At 41.7% G+C, this 19,780-nt stretch overlaps 1 protein-coding gene across 1 annotated transcript in view; it reads left to right on the plus strand.

The window, feature by feature from the left end:
- LOC137350605 (fibrillin-1-like) overlaps nucleotides 1-19,780 on the plus strand; it is a 670,523-nt gene that overhangs the window by 332,274 nt on the left and 318,469 nt on the right. The window contains exons 10-14 of the mRNA XM_068015324.1: nucleotides 10,249-10,425; nucleotides 10,520-10,657; nucleotides 10,996-11,115; nucleotides 16,547-16,672; nucleotides 16,917-17,039. Coding sequence (XP_067871425.1) covers nucleotides 10,249-10,425; nucleotides 10,520-10,657; nucleotides 10,996-11,115; nucleotides 16,547-16,672; nucleotides 16,917-17,039 — 684 coding nt within the window. The remainder of the gene's footprint in view (nucleotides 1-10,248; nucleotides 10,426-10,519; nucleotides 10,658-10,995; nucleotides 11,116-16,546; nucleotides 16,673-16,916; nucleotides 17,040-19,780) is intronic.

Consider the following 19,780-nt stretch of genomic DNA (forward strand, 5'->3'; position numbering starts at 1 on the left):
TTAATTGCTTCATGTACTCTTCAGTTAGCTGTCTTCAAAAAAGAAAATTGAAAACTGTAGGTTCCCAGTAGTAGTCACAGTTCATATATACTATGATTGTGCTTATGCATGATGCTGATTAGACTCTAAACATATAGTGGATATGTGTAATCAATCTAATTGCCTTTCGCCTTAGTAAAGTCGACTTGATGGCAGGAACATGTAAGCCCTGATATTCCTTTCTTAGTTCTTGGAAAACACTAACTTTCCAATTGTTATAGGGAGGCAAAAGTGACGAAGACCTATTAAGTCAGGCCTCCTCCCCACTTTGTTGCAGGACTTCACTAGACAGGCAGCCATGGAGGTAAAGTAAGGCAGGGAGGAAGGTAGTGGGATTCCTAGCCCTCCCATCTCACTTTCCTTTCTTGCTTCAGATGGTTGCTCATTTTCAGGTGTGTAAGAATATTATGGCCTGTGCCTGGCATCCCCTCAGATTATATGGGCGGAGCAGTGGTTAGCACCACAGCTTCACAGCTCCAGGGACCCGGGTTCGATTCTAGGTACTGCCTGTGCAGAGTTTGCAAGTTCTCCCTGTGTCTGTGTGGGTTTTCGCCGGGTGCTCCGGTTTCCTCCCACAGCCAAAGACTTGCAGGTGGTAGGTAAATTGGCCATTGTAAATTGCCCGTAGTGTAGGTAGGTGATAGGGAATATGGGATTACTGTAGGGTTAGTATAAATGGGTGGTTGTTGGTTGGCACAGACTCGGTGGGCCGAAGGGCCTGCTCAGTGCTGTATCTCTAAATAAAAAAAAAAAATTAAAAATAGAGCCTAAGGAGACCAAGCGGCAATGTTAGGGCATGTGAAGAGGTAAGTACTACCATTCTCTTCCAGCCACCCATTGATTTGTGGGTCTTATAGAGTTATAGAGTCACAACAACACAGAAGGATGCCATTCATCCCATTGAGTCCATGCTGGCTCTCTGTAGAGCAATCCAATCCGTCCCATTCTTTGGCTGTATCCCCATAGCCCTGTAAGTTTACTTCCTTCAAATGCCCATCAAATTTCTTCGTAGGGAGTGAGTTCCAGGTCTTTAGCAATCACTGCGTAAAAAAAGTTCTTCTGCACATCCCCTGCTGCATCTCTTGCCCAAAACCTTAAATCATAAGCTAATGGGAACAGCTTTTCTTTGTCTACCCTATACAAAGCTGCTATAATCTTGTACACTTCTATCAAATCTTCCCTCAATCTCCTTTGCTCCAAGGAGAACAACTTCAGCTTCTCCAACCTAACCTTGTAGCTAAAATCCTTCATTCCTGGAACCATTCTGGTAAATCTTCTCTGTACCCTCTCTAGGACCTCACATCCTTCCTAAAGTGTGGTGACTAGAACTGGACATAATACTCTAGTTGTGGCCTAACCAGAGCTTTATAAAGATTCAGTATAATTTCCCTGCTTTTGTACTCATTACCTCTGTTTAGGAATCCCAAGATCCCATATGCTTTGCTAACTACTCTCTCATTATATCCTACCGCCTTCAAAGATCTATACACATGAACTGCCAGGTCCCTCTATCCCTGTACACTCTTTAGAACTGTATCATTTATGCTATATTACCTGTCCCTATCCCTTCTGCCAAAATGCATCACCTCACACTTGTCAGTATTAAATTCCATCTGCCACTTGTCTGCCCATTTTCCTAGCCTATCTATGTCCTGTTGCAGTTGATTGGTATCATCCTTACTGTCTGCCACAAGTTTGGTATCATTGACAAATTTTGAAATATTGCTCTGTATTCCAATATCCAAGTCATTTATATATAATCAAAATAAAGTGATCCGAGCACTGAACCTTGGGGAACAACACTGTCTACCATCCTCTAGTCTGAAAAACAACCATTTACCATGACTTGCTGTTTTGACCTTAAGCCAATTTTTTATCCAAGCTGACCCTGACTCTTCTAATCCATGAACGTCGATTTTATTAACTAGCCTTTTATGTGGTACTTTGCTTTCTTAAAATCCATAGACAACATCCATTGCTTCATCAACCTTCACTGTTACTTCATCAAAATAAAATTGGATTAGTCAAGCACAATCTGTCTTTTACAAATCTGTACTGGCTCTCCCTAATTAACTCAAAGTTTTCCATGTGCTTGTTGATTTTTTTTCCTGATTATTGTTTCTAAAACCTTACCCAGCACAGATGTTAAACTGACCACCCTGTAGTTACTAGGAATGTCCTTACACCCTTTCTTGACTTAGGGTGTCACATTTGCCGCTCTCCAATCTTCTGGCAGCACCCCGTATCTAGGGAACATTGGAAGATTGTGGCAAGCCCTTTCGCTATCTCCACTCCCACTTCCTTTAGCAATCTGGGATGCAAGCCATCTGGACCAGGCGACTTATCAACTCTAAGCATAGCCAGCCTTTCCAGTACATCCTGACTATCAATTTTCACCTTATCGGTTGCCTGTACCATCTCTGCCCTTACCAATATTTTGTCAGGATCCTCTTCCTTAGTAAACACCAGTACAAAGTCCTCATTACGTGTTCTAGCCTTGCCCTGCACCTCTAAGCAAAGAGGGACCTCCTTGTCTCTAATAGGTCCCGCCCCCACCCCACCCCCACTTCTTACTACTCACCATTTACATGCCAGCAGAAAAATTTTGGGTTCCCTTCTGTGTTAACTGCCATTTTATTCTCATATTCTCTGTTTGCCTCTTCACTTCCCCTCTCAACTTATTGTATTTGGCCTGGTACTCACTTGAAGAATTCACCTGACATGCATCATGCACCCTTTTTTTGTTTCATCATATTCTCTATCTCTCTCGTCATCCAAACAGCCCTGGCTTTGGTTCCCTTCTCTTTCACACTTGTTGGGATGTACCTAGCCTGTACCTGAAGAATCTTCTCCTTAAAGATCATCCATTGCTCAGGTACAGTTTTTCCTGTCAATCTTTGCTCCATTTTACCCTAGCTAGATCCCCTCTCATCCCATTAAAGTTAGCCCTCTGCCAATTTGAAAGTTCTACTTTAGATTATTCCTTGCTCTTCTCCATTGCTGATCTAAACCTTATGATATAATGATCACTCTTACCCAAGTGTCCCCCCCCCAGATACTTGGTTCACTTGGCCCGCCTCATTTCCCGAGCAGCAGATGCAGCAATGTCTCCTTCCTAGTTGGACCGGGAACATATTGGTCAAGGAAGTTCTCCTGAATACATTTCAGAAATTCCTCCCCTCCTTTCCCTTTACATTAGCAATATCGCAATCGATATTTGGGTAATTAAAGTCCCCCAATATCACCACTCTATGGTTCAAACACATCTCTGTGGTTGATCTGCAGATTTGCTCCTCTATCTCTCGCTCACTATTTGGAGGCCTATAGAACATCCCCAGTAGTGTGATCATCCCTTTTTGCTTCTGAACTCTAACCAAATGGATTGTGTCTTTTCCCCCTCAAGGACACCATCCCTTTCCAACACTACAATGTCTTCCCTAATTGTTGCTGCCACATTATCTCCCTTTTTTTCTTCCCTATCTTTCCTGAACACCTTGTATCTTTGAATATTAAGCACCCAGTGCTCACCATTTTTAAGCTATGTTTCTGTAATTGCCACTGCATCATATTCCCACACAACTATTTGTGCTTGCAGCTCACCAATCTTATTCACCATACTTTGTGCATTTACATACATGCATTGTAAACTTGTCTTTGTATTCCTTGTAGTCCTTCTTAGTCTGATCCTATCTAATATGGTACTACTTCCTTCTCTATTCTCACTCTGTTATGCACCTTATTCCTATTTTCTACTTCTAAATGCTGGTGCCCATCCCCCTGCCAACTTAGTTCAATCCCTTATGAACTACACTAGTGAATCTCCCGCATGGACATTGGTCCCAGTCTTGTTGAGGTGCACTCTGTCCCTTTTGAATAGGTGCGTGTCTCCAGCCCCAGGACAGGTCCCAATGTCCCAAGAATCTGAAGCCCTCCCTCCTGCATGCCTCAATCCACATATTGATCCTCCCTATCTTCCTATTTCTACTATTGCTCGTGCATGGCACTGGGAGTAATCTAGAGATTACTACCTTCGAGGTCCTATGGGCAAGTTGGCATCAATTTCCCAAAGATTCCTGTCAGATTGGAAATTTCTGGCCTAAGTTCATACATGATAAATAACATTTCAGTTGATTAAGCTTTCTCTACATATTCAAAACTCATGTCAACGAGGCAGTCCCAAGCTACAGGCAGCTGAACTTGTGTTAATGTGCTGATGTCCTGTCAGGAGGCACGCTTGTGCTATATGCGCAACCAGGCCATGTTAATGACCCAATCCTTGGCCCACAGATTAGAATGGAGTTCTTTAAAATAGGTCCTGCAGTCCTTTAAATTCTTTTCAACTGTTTGTGGTCTCCTGCTGGCAACCTGCTGTGTGTTGGTTAATTTATGCTATTCTAAATATGGGTAGAACCAACTGGCAAGATTTGGGATCGCCCCAAATTGTGCCACAAGTGTCATTTTTATCCTCTGTTATTGTTTGTACAGCCTAGACATTCTTCTTCTTCTTTGGCCTCCTTATCTGGAGAGACAATAGATAAGCGCATGGAGGTGGTCAGTGGTTTGTGAAGCAGCGCCTGGAGTGGCTATAAAGGCCAATTCTAGAGTGACAGGCTCTTCCACAGGTGCTGCAGAGAAATTTGTTTGTCGGGGCTGTTACACAGTTGGCTCTCTCCTTTCCCCTCTGTCTTTTTTGCTGCCAACTACTAAGTCTCTTCGACTCGCCACACTTTAGCCCCGCCTTTATGGCTGCCCGCCAGCTCTGGCGAACGCTGGCAACGACTTGTGATCAATGTCACAGGATTTCATGTCGCGTTTGCAGACGTCTTTAAAGCAGAGACATGGACGGCCGGTGGGTCTGATACCAGTGGCGAGCTCGCTGTACAATGTGTCTTTGGGGATCCTGCCATCTTCTATGCGGCTCACATGGCCAAGCCATCTCAAGCGCCGCTGACTCAGTAGTGTGTACAAGCTGGGGATGTTGGCCGCCTCGAGAACTTCTGTGTTGGAGATGCGGTCCTGCCACCTGATGTCAAGTATTCTCCGCAGGCAGCGAAGATGGAATGAATTGAGACGTCGCTCTTGGCTGACATACGTTGTCCAGGCCTCGCTGCCATAGAGCAAGGTACTGAGGACACAGGCCTGATACACTCGGACTTTTGTGTTCCTTGTCAGTGCACTATTTTCCCACACTCTCTTGGCCAGTCTGGACATAGCAGTGGAAGCCTTACCCATGCGCTTGTTGATTTCTGCATCTAGAGACAGGTTACTGGTGATAGTTGAGCCTAGGTAGGTGAACTCTTGAACCACTTCCAGAGCATGGTCGCCAATATTGATGGATGGAGCATTTCTGACGTCCTGCCCCATGATGTTCGTTTTCTTGAGGCTGATGGTTAGGCCAAATTCATTGCAGGCAGCCGCAAACCTGTCGATGAGACTCTGCAGGCACTCTTCAGTGTGAGATGTTAAAGCAGCATCGTCAGCAAAGAGGAGTTCCCTGATGAGGACTTTCCGTACTTTGGACTTCGCTCTTAGATGGGCAAGGCTGAACAACCTGCCTCCTGATCTTGTGTGGAGGAAAATTCCTTCTTCAGAGGTCTTGAACGTATGTGAAAGCAGCAGGGAGAAGAAAATCCCAAAAAATGTGGGTGCGAGAACACAGCCCTGTTTCACACCACTCAGGATAGGAAAGGGCTCTGATGAGGAGCCACCATGTTGAATTGTGCCTTTCATATTGTCATGGAATGAGGTGATGATACTTAGTAGCTTTGGTGGGCATCCAATCTTTTCTAGTAGTCTGAAGAGACCACATCTGCTGACGAGGTCAAAGGTTTTGGTGAGATCAATGAAAGCAATGTAGAGGGGCATCTGTTGTTCACGGCATTTCTCCTGTATCTGACAAAGGTAGAACAGCATGTCAATGGTCGATCTCAAGTGTCATTTTTATCCTCTGTTATTGTTTGTACAGCCTAGACATTACTGTTCCTAATATTAGTTTGTAGACTGTTTCTCTGTATGTTATTTTAATGGAGGCATTTTATTTCAAATGAGTTAGTATTTTAATTAAAGCAATAGTCAGAAGGATATCATATAAACACATTAAGCATTTGGCCACTAATGTAACGAGCAGTAATATTTAGGCTTAATTCTGGAATATCTTACTTAGGATCTGTCTTGTTGATGTGTCTTTTGAGTATATGGAGAAAGCTTAGTTAACTGATACAAAAACAAGAAATGCTGGAATCACTCAGCAGGTCTGGCAGCATCTGTGGAATGAGAAGCAGAGTTAACGTTTCGGGTCAGTGACCCTTCTTCGGAACTGACAAATATTAGAAAAGTCACAGATTATAAGCAAGTGAGGTGGGGGTGGGGCAAGAGATAACAAAGGAGAAGGTGCAGATTGGACCAGGCCACATAGCTGACCAAAAGATCACGGAGCAAAGGCAAACAATATGTTAATGGTGTGTTGAAAGACAAAGCATTAGTACAGATTAGGTGTGAATACACTGAATATTGAACAGCAGCAAGTGCAAACCTGAAAAAAACAGTGGGTAAGTTTTTTGCAGGTTTTTTTTCAGGTTTGCACTTGCTGCTGTTCAATATTCAGTGTATTCACACCTAATCTGTACTAATGCTTTGTCTTTCAACACACCATTAACATATTGTTTGCCTTTGCTCCGTGATCTTTTGGTCAGCTATGTGGCCTGGTCCAATCTGCACCTTCTCCTTTGTTATCTCTTGCCCCACCCCCACCTCACTTGCTTATAATCTGTGACTTTTCTAATATTTGTCAGTTCCGAAGAAGGGTCACTGACCCGAAACGTTAACTCTGCTTCTCATTCCACAGATGCTGCCAGACCTGCTGAGTGATTCCAGCATTTCTTGTTTTTGTTTCAGATTTCCAGCATCTGCAGTATTTTGCTTTTATTTTAGTTAACTGATATGCTGTTTATCGTGTAAGACATTAGGCCTGAAATTTCCAGTCTGACAGGAATACAGATTCATTCCATCCCTGATCTCAGTGCATGTTTTGCTATCAGTCTAGTTATCATAATTGTAGTGGGGATCTGATGCTATTTTGTTCCTGCTGTTTGTCCACCTGGATTGGAAGTGGGAGAGGCTGGGTGGGAAATTTCTGCAGCACTTGCAGTGTAGCATGGCTAAGGTGTACATCCTGGCTTATCCCAACAGACTCCTTTAAATGCTGTGAGAAGCCTTGTTAGGTATTCTCGTTATTCTGCATCTAAGTATGAAAGCATAGGGCTGGATTCTATAGAGCCCTGAATGCCGAGACCTGTGCCAGGGGTGGGGGGGCCTAAAGATGGCCCCGGATGAGGCCCACCATGGACCTCGACGCCAGCCTGCTATTGCCGGTGGCGTCGAGGCCTCGTGATGGCCCCCGCACCGCCGCTCGGTGACGGTAGTGCAATTTAAATATTTAAATAAATTAAAATACCAGCATTAATCACTTTCCCGTCGCGATCTTCAGCCCAGCGGCAGACACTTCGGATCCCCATCCGGGGCACAACACTGGTGGAAAGGCGGGAGGAGGTAAGTTTCTCAGTGCTGTGTGGTTGGGGGGTGGTGGAGAAGATGGGGGTCAAATTAACGTCTTGGGTGTAGGGGATGGTGGGAAGGGTTATTGTTTAAAGTTTGTGCAGTTTGCGGGGGAAGGTCAGATTGTGAAGGTGTGTTTTGATGGGGAAAGGCCAAATAATTAATTTAATTGATATTGGGGGATGGAAGAGATGCAAAAGACATATATTTAAATGTCCTGGTAGGGCTGACAGCCCTTTAAAAATGGCATCAGCGCCTGCACACAGGCAGCTGACGCCATTTCCGGGGATGGACAGCCCGCCCCCTCCACGTGATCAGGGGCGGCCCACCCCGGCTATTTAAATGAGCCACAGCACTTGGAATTGCAGTGGCTCTTTGGCATGCGGCCTGCACAGGCTGGCTGCTATTTTATTCTGGCTTATAGAAATCGGCCCTTAGTGTCCACTCTCCCTAGCAATTTAGTATTAGCTAACCGGATAGTAGGAGGTTCATTTTGAGAATTGTCTAGGCCTCCTTCTGTCTCATCCTCACTGTCCCTTTCATCCTTTACTGTCCCTACTATCTGACATACCTGTGCTTGCTTATCCTCCTCCTGGCGATAATATTGTTTTAACATATTGATATGACATCGTCGATTCTTTTTCCGGCGATCTGGGGTATCCATCAAATAATTTACTTTACCAATTTTCTTGACCACTTTATATGGACCACTGACTGTATTTTCAACGGTTCACTCTGTAAAGGTAGTAATACTAACACTTTATCCCCTGGTTGAAATGCCAGTGTCTTAACATGCTTGTCTGTCCATTTTTTATAGTTGTTTGGGAAGTTTTAAGGTGTTCTTAAGCCACTTTGCAAGCTCTCGTGACCCGTTCCCGGAACACGGATACATAATCTAGCACAGAAGGTTCATCCCTCTGTTCTAAAAACCTTTCTTTAATTAGTTTTAGAGGACCTCTTACCTCATGTCCTTAAACTTAGTTCAAAAGGACTAAAATCTGTAGACTCATTAGGTGATTCCCTAGTGGCAAACAAAAGAAATTCTAGCCCTTTATCCCAATCATGGGAATATTCATGACAGTATGCCCTAATCATCGTTTTGAGAGTTTGGTGGTACCTTTCTAAAGCTCCCTGTGTTTGTGGGTGGTATGCTGAAGACTTTAATATGTTATACCCAAATTATCCATAAATACTTGAAAAATTTTAGACATAAAATTAGAATGTTGATCTGACTGAATCTCAATCGGTAATACATATCTAGTGAAGAACTGGGTTATCTTCTCTGCCACTACCTTAGCAGAAATTATTCTCAAGGGAATGGCTTCTGGGAACCGAGTAGCCATATCCATGATAGTGAGTATATATTGGTGTCCTGCTTTTGTTTCCGGTAAAGGTCCTACACAGTCTACCAACACCCTACTAAATGGTTCCCCAATAACTGGTATGGGAATTAGAGGTGCCAGTTTTATGGGAGGTTGTGGTTTTCTGACAATCTGGCATGTATGGCACGTTTTACAAACTGCACCATGTCCTTGGAAAGACCTGGCCAGCAAAAATATTGACTTATACATGATTTGGTCTTCCAGATCCCCACATGTCCCGCTCTAGGAATTTCATGCACTATCCTTTATATTTCCCAGCAATATTTAGGCGGTACCACTTTCTGATGAACTACCGTCCATTCTTCGTCCGCAGGTCTGTGAGGAGATCTCCACCTCCTCATCAGAATCCCGTTTTAAATGTAATAGCATTCAGGAACTCCTTTTCCCTTAGCTTCTGTTCGAGCTGATTGTGCTACTTTATTTAACTCTGGATCAGCTTTCTGAGCCGTGATCAGAGAAGACATTAAACATTTCCTTAGGATTATCCAAATCCCCAAAGAAAGTTTCAGATATTCGGCTATCTGTCTGTGATGCCAACTTTACCTCCGACAATGGAACTTGTTTAGTCATTGCTCGGGTTACTACACATGAAGGAAAAATTCCTGGAACTTTTTCCTGTAAAAAATTGAAGTATTCTCGTAACATTAATTAAAGTGGAGTAAGGCAGCATTGCCCTTTTCTTTGAATTTTCACATCTATTTGTAGTGCTAGTACATATAGAGTTACCTCATAGATTTCATGGCTTTTCTTGAAGTTCAATGGTGATGTACTTCTAATTAAATAGTAGTTATTAGTGAAGGGAAATTAATCATTATAAATTAAAAGAATATTCATCTTAAATACCTCTGATGTTGCTACATGAACACTTAATACGCTTGTATATCTTTTCTCTGTCATTTTAATGCAATCGTGAACAAAATGTCACACAAGCATAATTAAATGTTAATCTATTAATATCACTAGCAATTTTAGATTACAATGATCAGAGCAATATGTACTTCAAAATGAAACAAAACAGCTGAAAATGCTGTTGTCACTTTTGTCCTAGTGAAAAAGTATTAGCGTCCGTGAAGCACCTTAGAATGTTTTTCTATGTTAAAGGCTCTATATAGAATTATGAAGGCTGCTTTATTGGTGATTGTTTATTTGCAGCTAACATACAAACATAAGAGATAATTGTTACTATAAAGTCCAATCAGTTGAAAGTTTTTTTTGTCTTTATTTGTGTTTCATCTAAGTATAATGACCATAACTATACCTGTACACTTTTCAGATGAATATCTTAAATTGTGCATTGATGTTTCTTGGACTGATGGTGGACCTAGACCTGGACCTGAGATTGGACCTAGACCTGGGCCCGAGATTGGACCTAGACCTGATGGTGGACCTAGACCTGATGGTGGACCTGAACGTTGGCCTAATGGGGTTCATCCTTCCCATTATAGACCTAGTAAGATGGAATTGCCATTATCATTTACAATATTCAAATATTTATTAGCTGTATCTATTACTTTATTTTTAATTTTTCACCATTTCTTTTACAGGACCTTTGAATGTGACTGATTACTGCCAGATATATAGAAACCTCTGCTTATATGGACGTTGCATCCCCCTTCCCGGGCCTAGTTATCGCTGCGAGTGTTACATGGGTTATAAACTTGATGGAAGAGGAGAATGTGTTGGTATGATTCAAACTGCTGAGTTGGAGTGTGTTATATTAATCCCAATGTAATGTTGAATGTCTTTATGTTGGTTCCAATGTGATGCTGGAGTGAGTTTGTTGTTCCCAATATGATGAAGAGTGTTTACATTACAGGCAGTATAATGTCATAGTGGATATGTTAATTGCTCTTTTTAAATAGATAAAAATATATATATATAGTTACAAGTTAAGGAAGTATCTATATATAACTGTGTGCTGTATATTGTTACATTTGAAATGTTGTCATCCTGAGCTGCCATTTTGATAATATCCAAAAATTTAAAGTTCTGCATAACTGAGACATTTTCTTTTAAACAGACACAGATGAATGTATAAGCAATCCCTGTATGCATGGGGAATGTGTGAACACTCAAGGCTCTTACTTTTGCCGTTGTCATTCTGGCTTTCAGAGCACTGCTACTAAAATTACTTGTGTGGGTATGTTATATTTCCATAATTATCAGTACTCCATTTTGTGTTAAATGCTTCAAATTGGAAGAGTGGTTTAATTTTGAAAGAAATTGATGCTTTCCAGTGCTTCATTTAAGTGCTCATTATTGCATAGAATTTACAGTGCACAAGCAGGCACAACTGGTCTGTGCCATTCTCTAGGCTGCAGTTAAGCCTCCTCCCATCCTACTTCATCTAACTCCATCAGCATATTTTTCTATTTCTTTCTACCTGATACTTATCTAGCTTCCCCTTAAATGCAACTATACTATTTGTCTCAACTACTCCATGTGGTAGCAAGTTCCAAATTCTAACCACTGAGTAAAGACGTTTATCCTGAATTCCTTATTGGATTTATTCAGGATTATCTTATATTTATGATCTCCAGTTTTGGACTCTTCCACAAGTAGAAATATCTCTATGTCTACCCTATTAAACCCCTTCATCATTTTACAGACCTCTATTAGGTCACCCCTCAACCTTCTCTTTTTCTAGAGCAAAAAAAGCCCTAGCCTCTTCAATCTTTCCTGATAGTTATAACCTTCTGTTATTAGATGCCTTGAATCAGACTTTGACCCCGACTTAGAAAACGGAGTCTGAGATTTACATCACAATGTTACTGTTTTCCTATAGACAACCATAGTTTGATTGTGATAAGCAACTGTTGCATGATTTAATTATCTACTGTTACACAAGATCTAAGGGCCTTAAAATACTTGAGGCAGGTGACTTTGGATCTACTTTCAGATATTTTTTGGAGCTTACTGGATTTGGGGAAGATCCCAGAGACTTATTGGGCTAGTAAAGCTAGTTACAGATCTGTAAGTCTCATATCAATTATGAGAAAATTGTTTCAAACAATGGAGAAAAAGAGAGCATGAAGGATTACTTTAAGGGACAAATTGCTGGGAGATAACCAGGCTGGCTTCAGGAATGGGAAGTTATGTATGACACACCTATTAGTGTTTTTTTAAGAAGTTACCATTTGTGGATGAGGGTGAGAAAGTGGACGCTACTCAGCTGGGTTTTATTAAGATCTTTAACCTTGTCCCACATAAAAGCTACCTGCTTAAATTTCAGGCCCATCGAATAGATGAAAATATATTGAATTGAATTCAAGAATGGTTAATTGAAAGAAAGCAAATAGTAGTGAATAGAACAACATCTGTTTTAAGTAACAAAAACAAGAAATGCTGGAATCACTCAGCAGGTCTGGCAGCATCTGTGGAATGAGAAGCAGAGTTAACGTTTCGGGTCAGTGACCCTTCTTTGGAACTGACAAATATTAGAAAAGTCACAGATTATAAGCAAGTGAGGTGGGGGTGGGGCAAGAGATAACAAAGGAGAAGGTGCAGATTGGACCAGGCCACATAGCTGACCAAAAGGTCACGGAGCAAAGGCAAACAATATGTTAATGGTGTGTTGAAAGACAAAGCATTAGTACAGATTAGGTGTTTTAAGCGTTTGCTGATTAGTGAAACAAAATTGATGTTTGGACTATTTATAAAATCATAGAAACTTACACCGCAGAAGTAGGCTATTTCGCCCATCAGGCCTACGCTGGCTTTGAAATAGGAGCCATGCTTAGTTCCATATCCTTGCTTTTTACCTGTCTGTAAAGTTCCTCATCCTCAAGTGCCTGTCCAGCTCCCTTTTTAAAATTATTTATGGAATCAGCTTCTACCACCTCTTCAGGTAGAGTGCTCTAGATCCTGACAACTCTGACTGAAAACATTTCTCCTCATCTCCCTTCTATCTCTTTTGACAATGATTTTGAATCTATGATGTCTAGTTAATGACCTACTTGACAGAGGCATTAATTTTTCTCTTCTCTATCAAAACCTCTTGCCATCTTGAACACCTCTATTAGGTCACCTCTTAACCTGCTCTGTTCCAACCTCTCCTCATAACTGAAGACCCTCATCTCTTGTAACATCCCGATAAACCTCTTCTGTATTCTTTCTAAGGCTTTTACTTGTTTCCTGAAGTGTGGTGCCCAGATTGTCCGCACCAGCTGAGGCCTAACCAGTGATTTATTAATTCCTAGCATGATCTCTTGGCTTTTATATTCTATGCCTCTTTTTATAAATCCAAGTAATACGCAAGCTTTTTGTAACTACTTTTACAACTTGCCCTGCCACCTTTAAGGATATGTGTATATGCATATCAAGGTCTCTTTGCCCACCAACACTTTTCAAAATCATGCCATTTATAGTATACGGTCTTTCCATATTAGTCCTCCCAAAGTGCATCACTTCCCACCTCTCTGCATTGAACTCCATCTGCCATACTTCTGCCCATTTCCCAATCCTGTCTATGCCATCCTGAAGTCCATTACTATCATCATCTACTACGTTACAGTTTCATATCCAGAACTCCATGTTTGAATGCTTCCAATCAGGTTTCCACCCCTGCCACAATACCACACTGGTTCTTATCAAGGTCACAAAATGACATCCTATGTGACTACGACAAAAGTAAACTATCCATCCTCATCCTTTTCGACCTGTCAGTAGCCTTTGACTTGGCTGACCACACCATCTTCTTCCAATGCCTCTCCACTGTTGTCCAGCTGAGTAGGACAGCTCTCACCTGGTTCCATTCTTATCCCTCTAATTGTAACCTGGGAGTCACGTGCAATGACTTCTCTGCCCACTCCTGCAGTTACCTCTGGTGTCCCCCCAAGGATCTGTCTTTGGCCCCCGTCCTATTTCTCATCTACCTGCTGCCCCTCAGCAACATCATCTGAAAATACAGTCAGTTTCCACACTGGGTGCTGTCGACACCCAGTTTTACCTCACCACCATCTCTCTCGACCCCTACACTGCCTCTAAATTGTCAGGCTGCTTGTTTGACATCCAGTACTGGATGAGCAGAAATTTCCTTCAACTAAATGTTGGGAAAATTCAAAGCCATTGTCTTCCGTCCTTCACCACAAACTCCATTCCCTAGCTACCTACCCCATCCCTCTCCCTGACAATTGTCGGAGGCTGTACCAGACTGTTCACAAGATTGGTGTCATATTTGATCCTAAAATAAGCTTCCAGCTACCTATCAGCACTGTCATTAAGGCTTCCTATTTTCACCTCTGTATCACCTGACTCCACCCCTGCCTCAGCTGATCAGCTACTGAAACCCTCATCCATGCCTTTGTTACCTCTAGACTTGAATATGCTAATGCACTCCTAGCTGCCTTCCCTTATTCAACACTCAATAAACTTGAGGTCATCCAGAACGCTGCTGCCCATGTCCTAGCTCTCACCCAGTCCTGTGTTAGCTGACCTACATTGGCTCCTGGTTAAGCAATAACGTGATTTTAAAAACTCATCCTCATATTTAAATCCCTCCATTGCCTCTCCGCTTCCTATCTCTCGCCTCTTGAGCATTCCTGTTTTTTTCATTTCAGCAGTGGCGGCTGTGCCTTCAACTGTAAAAGCCCTAAACTCTGATATTCACTTCCTCAAGCTCTCTGCTTCTTTGCCTCTCTTTCCTCCTTTAAGACGCTCCTTAAAACCTACCTCTTTGATCATCAACTGCCCTAATATCTCTATGTGGCTTGGTGTCAAATTTTATTTTATAATGCTCCTGTGAAGCACCTTGGGACATTTTATTACATTAACGTTGCTATGTAAATATGTGTTATTGTATCATCTGCAAACTTTAAAATGCTACTCACTACACAAGTCCATTGCTGTTTTTCCTTTTTATAAATGATTGGAATCAGTTCAGAAATATCAATATTTGAAGATAGTATCTAAATAGGAGTGGTGCAGAAAGGACCAGTATGTGCAAATTCCAAAGCATTTAGACATGCTGTGTTTGAGAACAGCAAAGTAAAGTATACGGTTTAATGCAGGTAGAAGTAAAATAATGAGTTATGACAAAATTAAAGGTAATGTGGAAAATGTACTTGATAGGAAGATACTGGCAGTATAGAGAGGAGAGAGATCTTGGAATAATGGTGTGCAGATTGCCACAACCATCATCCCAGTGTTTACCAGTGGCAAAGTAAATAAGTAATATGCTAGTGTAATGGAGAGTTTTAAGACCACATCTGGACTAACGTGGTCTGTTTAATTTCCCGCCCTCTTACTTTAAAGGGGTTATTTTGTTACTGGTGAGGTCGGAGCAGAGGGCTCTGATATTAATATCAGAAACTATGAAGAGTTATTGACCTAGAAATTCCTTTATGCTGTTTTTAATGGGCATAGGGAATAATCCCTATCTGAGGATCACAAGAAATTGGGTCACGGGCCTCATCTACATACTCAGAGCAAGCTGCTAGTGCCTGTTAGGCCTTCACAGGCAGCTCGCCCGACAGAAGCATGTGACTTTGAACCACTTCTATGCTTGCACTGGTTCTCAGGTGAGTCTGGGGTAGGAATGGAGGAAGCAGCCGGAGGTGGCTGATCAGCAATAGCCATTGGAAGTACTAGTGAGTCAAGGAGGTCACTCCCGGTTCCACAGAAATTTGAAATTAAAAAAACACTTAAGTTTTCGGTGGCGGTTGTTGGTTAGGCTATCTATGTCCCAAGAATCTAAGTCAAATTGGCCCAAAGCCTATTCCATTCAAGGCATCCCAGTTTTTTCCAAGGGTCGTTAAACAGGAGTTAGGCCTCTCATTAGTATATGCAAGGGGTCTAATGCCATTTTAGGCAGCTGACCCAGATTCCTGAAATATGATCCAAACTAATTTTGGATTGCTCAGTGTATTGGATTGCTCACTGCTGCCCAACATTTTCATCCATTTGTCCCCTGGGACTTTTCTATCTGAGAAAGGAAGCAAGAGGGATTAAAGGAAAAAAATGCATATTGAAGAGGGCCAATAAAGGTGGAAATATTCAAGTTTTACTGCCAAATCCAGAATTCTAGAACAGGGAAGACAAATTCAAGGTGAGGAAACTGAAATAATTAGGCTGTTCAGAACGCATTTCTTAGCTAAAGGATGATTAACATTTGGTACAAACTGCCAGTGTGGCTCGGTGAACAGGAAACTTCCAGGGTTTTAGTAATGAAGTAGGCAAGTTTCTGGCATCTGAAGAAAGTAATGGTTATTGAATTTTATGAATAATAGACATCCCAATGGAAGAAAAAGGTTAATTCAATTGTCAGGCTGCATAGAATGATTATTTTCCTGCTCAAAAGTCATTATAATCTTAATAAGCATATGCTTAGTAATGGTATAAGGATATCAGATTTATGTTGTGTTTATGATATTCATTTAGTATCCATAGCAGTTTCATAGTGATAGGCAAAATGTTTTTAAAAACTTGATTACATGATAATTCTATACATAACTGGTGGTTACAATGGTTGAAATGACACTTACAGAATTGAATAGTTGCTCAAAATTAACTCTTTCAAATACAAGAAAATGTTACTTGTTGCTTTAACATGAATGGATTTTGTTGGTTTTCAGATATTGATGAATGTGTTCAGAATGGCCAAATCTGTAACAATGGTCGTTGTGTAAATACAGAAGGCAGTTTCCACTGTATTTGTAATGCTGGGTTTCAGCTGACACCTGATGGGAAAAATTGCATGGGTACGTAGCACATACAGATGCAATAAAATTATATAAATAAAAAAGTAAGAGCTTTGGCATCTGAACTTTGTTATTTGACTTTTGTTAATATTGTTTGAGCTTTTAAATTTTGTCTTTAATTATCTGTTAAAAGCTTGGTCTTAAATTGACATACTGTAACATCAAATTAACCTTCAGAAAAAATATAAATTCTCACAAAATGCTATTAAAGCATGCTGGTTATTACTGTAACATGTTATTTCAGACCAGGATGAATGCTCCCAGAGAAATATGTGTATGAATGGAATGTGCATCAATGAAGATGGCAGCTTCAAGTGCATCTGTAAGCCTGGCTTTGAGTTAGCATCTAATGGACGTGTATGCATTGGTAAGTTTTTTTATACTGATTATCTGAATTTCAAGAAGTCCTTGTACATATATAGATACATAGAATTGTTATAGCACAGAAGGAGGCCATTCAGCCTGTCATGTCTGTGCCAGCTCTTTGCAAGAGCAACTCAGTCCCAATTCACCAGCCTTTCCCCATGGCTCTGCAATTTTTTTTCTTCAGTTGTTTATCCAATTCCCTTTGAAAGTCCCAACTGCATCTGCCTCCACCACAATCTCAGGCAGGGCATTCTAGATCCTAACCTCTCACTACATAATAAGTATTTCCACATTTCACCTCTGGTTCTTTTGCCAGTCACCTGAAATTGGTCTCTTCTGGTTCTCGACCCTTCCACCATGGGAACTGTTTCTCTCTATCAACTCTGACTAGGCCCCTCATGATTTTGAGCACCTTTATCAAACTCCCTTCAACCTTCTGTCCTCTAAGAAGAGCTAACCCCAGCTTCTCCAATCATTCTCGTAAATCTTTTATGCACCCACTCTAAAACTTTCACATCCTTCCTAAAATGCAGTGCCCAGAAGTAGACACAGTATTTCAGCAAGGCCAAACCAGTGTTTTATAAAGATTCATCATAACTTCCTTACTTTTGTACTCTATGCCTTTATTTATAAAGCTCTTTAACAATGTTCTCAACTAGTAATCCAGAGACCCATGCTAATACTCTGGGGACATGGGTTCAAATCCCATCACGGCAGCCAGTGGAATTTAAATTCAGTTAATTAATGAAAATGTGTAATTGAAAGCTAGTCAGCAATGTTGACCATGTAACTACCATCGATTGTTGTGAAAACTCATGTGGTTCACTAATGTTCTTTAGGGAAGGAAGTCTGCCATCCTTGCCTGGTCTGGCCTATGAGTGACTGCAGACCCACAGCAATGTGGTTGACTCTTAACTGCCCTCTGAAATGGCCTAGCAAGTCATTCTGTTGTACAAAATCACTACACATAAGTTGAAAAGGAATAAAACTGAATAGAACCCCTGGCATCGACCAAGGCACCGGAAATGACAATGGCAAACCCAGCCCTGTCGACCATGCAAAGTCCTCCTTAGTAACATCGGGGGGCTTTTGCCTATATTGGGAGAGCTGTCCCACAAACTAGTCAAGCAAGAGCCTGACAGTCATACTCAGGGAAACATACCTTACATCCATTGTCCCTGACATCACCAGAATCATTCCTGGGTAAGTCTTGGGTTACCGGCAGGACAGACCCACTCGAGGTGACGGCACAGTGGTACATAGTCGAGGGAGTTGCCCTGGGAGTCCTCAACATTGACTGCGGACCCCAAGCAGTCTCATAGTATCAGCTCAAACATGTGTAAGGAAACTCTGGCTGATTACCACCTATTGCCCTTCCTCAGCTGATGAATCAGTACTCCTCCATGTTGAACACCACTTGGAAGAAGCACTGAGGGTAGCAAGGGCACAGAATGTAGTCCAGGTGGGAGAATTCAATGTCCGTCACAAAGAGTAGTTGGTAGCACCACTGCTGAGAGCAGCCGACTCCTAAGGGACATATCTGCCAGACTGGGCCTTCGGCAGGTGATGAAGGAATCAATAGAGGGAAAACCTACTACACCTTGTCCTGTGCAGATGCATCTGTCCATGACAGTATTGATAGGAGTGACAACTGCACAGTCCTTGTGAAAACAAAGTCCTGTCTTTACACTGAAGATACTCTCCATTGTGTTGTGTGGCTCTATGACCGCGCTAAATAGGATAGATTCAAAACAGGGCATCCATGAAGCGCTGCAGACCATCAGCAGCAGCAGAATTGTATTCAAACACAATCTGTAACCTCATGCCCCGGAATATCCCTCACTTTACCATTACCATCAAGCCAGGAGCCAACCTTGGTTCAGTAAGGAGTGTAGGAGAGCATGCCAAGTGCTGCACCAGGCATACCTAAAAATGAGGTGTCAACCCAGTGAAGCTACAATACAGGACTACTTGCATGCCAAACATCAGAAGCAGCATGCAATAGACAGAGCTAAGCAATCCCACAGCCAACGGATCAGATCAAAACTCTGCAGTCCTACCACATCCAGGCAGAGAAGGCTCCACAAATATCCCCATCCTCAATGATGGGGCAGCCCAGAACATCAGTGCAAAAGAAAAGGCTGAAGTATTTGCATCCATCTTCAGCCAGAAGTGCCGAGTGGATGATCCATCTCAGCCTCCTCCTGAGGTCCCCAGCGTCACAGATGCCAGTCTTCAGCCAATCTTATTCACTCCACGTGATATGAAGAAATGGCTGAAGGCACTGGATATTGCAAAGGCTATGGGTCTCTATGCTAGTTCCAAATATAAACACTCAAGTATATTTCACCATAGAGCCACACAACACAATGTCCATTACCAAGAGTAGTCGGTAGCACCACTACTGACCGAGCGGCCAAGTCCTGAAGGACATATATGTTAAACTCCAGAAAGCTTGTTATAGAAGAATAAGGCTGGAGCCTATATTTACTCAGTTATAAATTTATTGTGCGGAATAAAAGAACAAACATGTTGCTCTTCACACAAATCTCCCTCCAAGTTCCAGTGAGTGTCTGCTTTTAAGTGCTCAACTAAAATCCCAATTAACTCCCTTCACCTGCATATAATCATACAATTAACAGGTTCCCTTCTTTCTTTTACAATACAACTTAGATTAACATGCTCAAAGAATATTTCAAAATAAATCAAAATTAAATTCCATATTGGGCACAAATTTTTTTT

Source organism: Heterodontus francisci, chromosome 35 (assembly GCF_036365525.1).
Source record: "Heterodontus francisci isolate sHetFra1 chromosome 35, sHetFra1.hap1, whole genome shotgun sequence".
Taxonomy (NCBI): Eukaryota; Metazoa; Chordata; class Chondrichthyes; order Heterodontiformes; family Heterodontidae; genus Heterodontus; species Heterodontus francisci.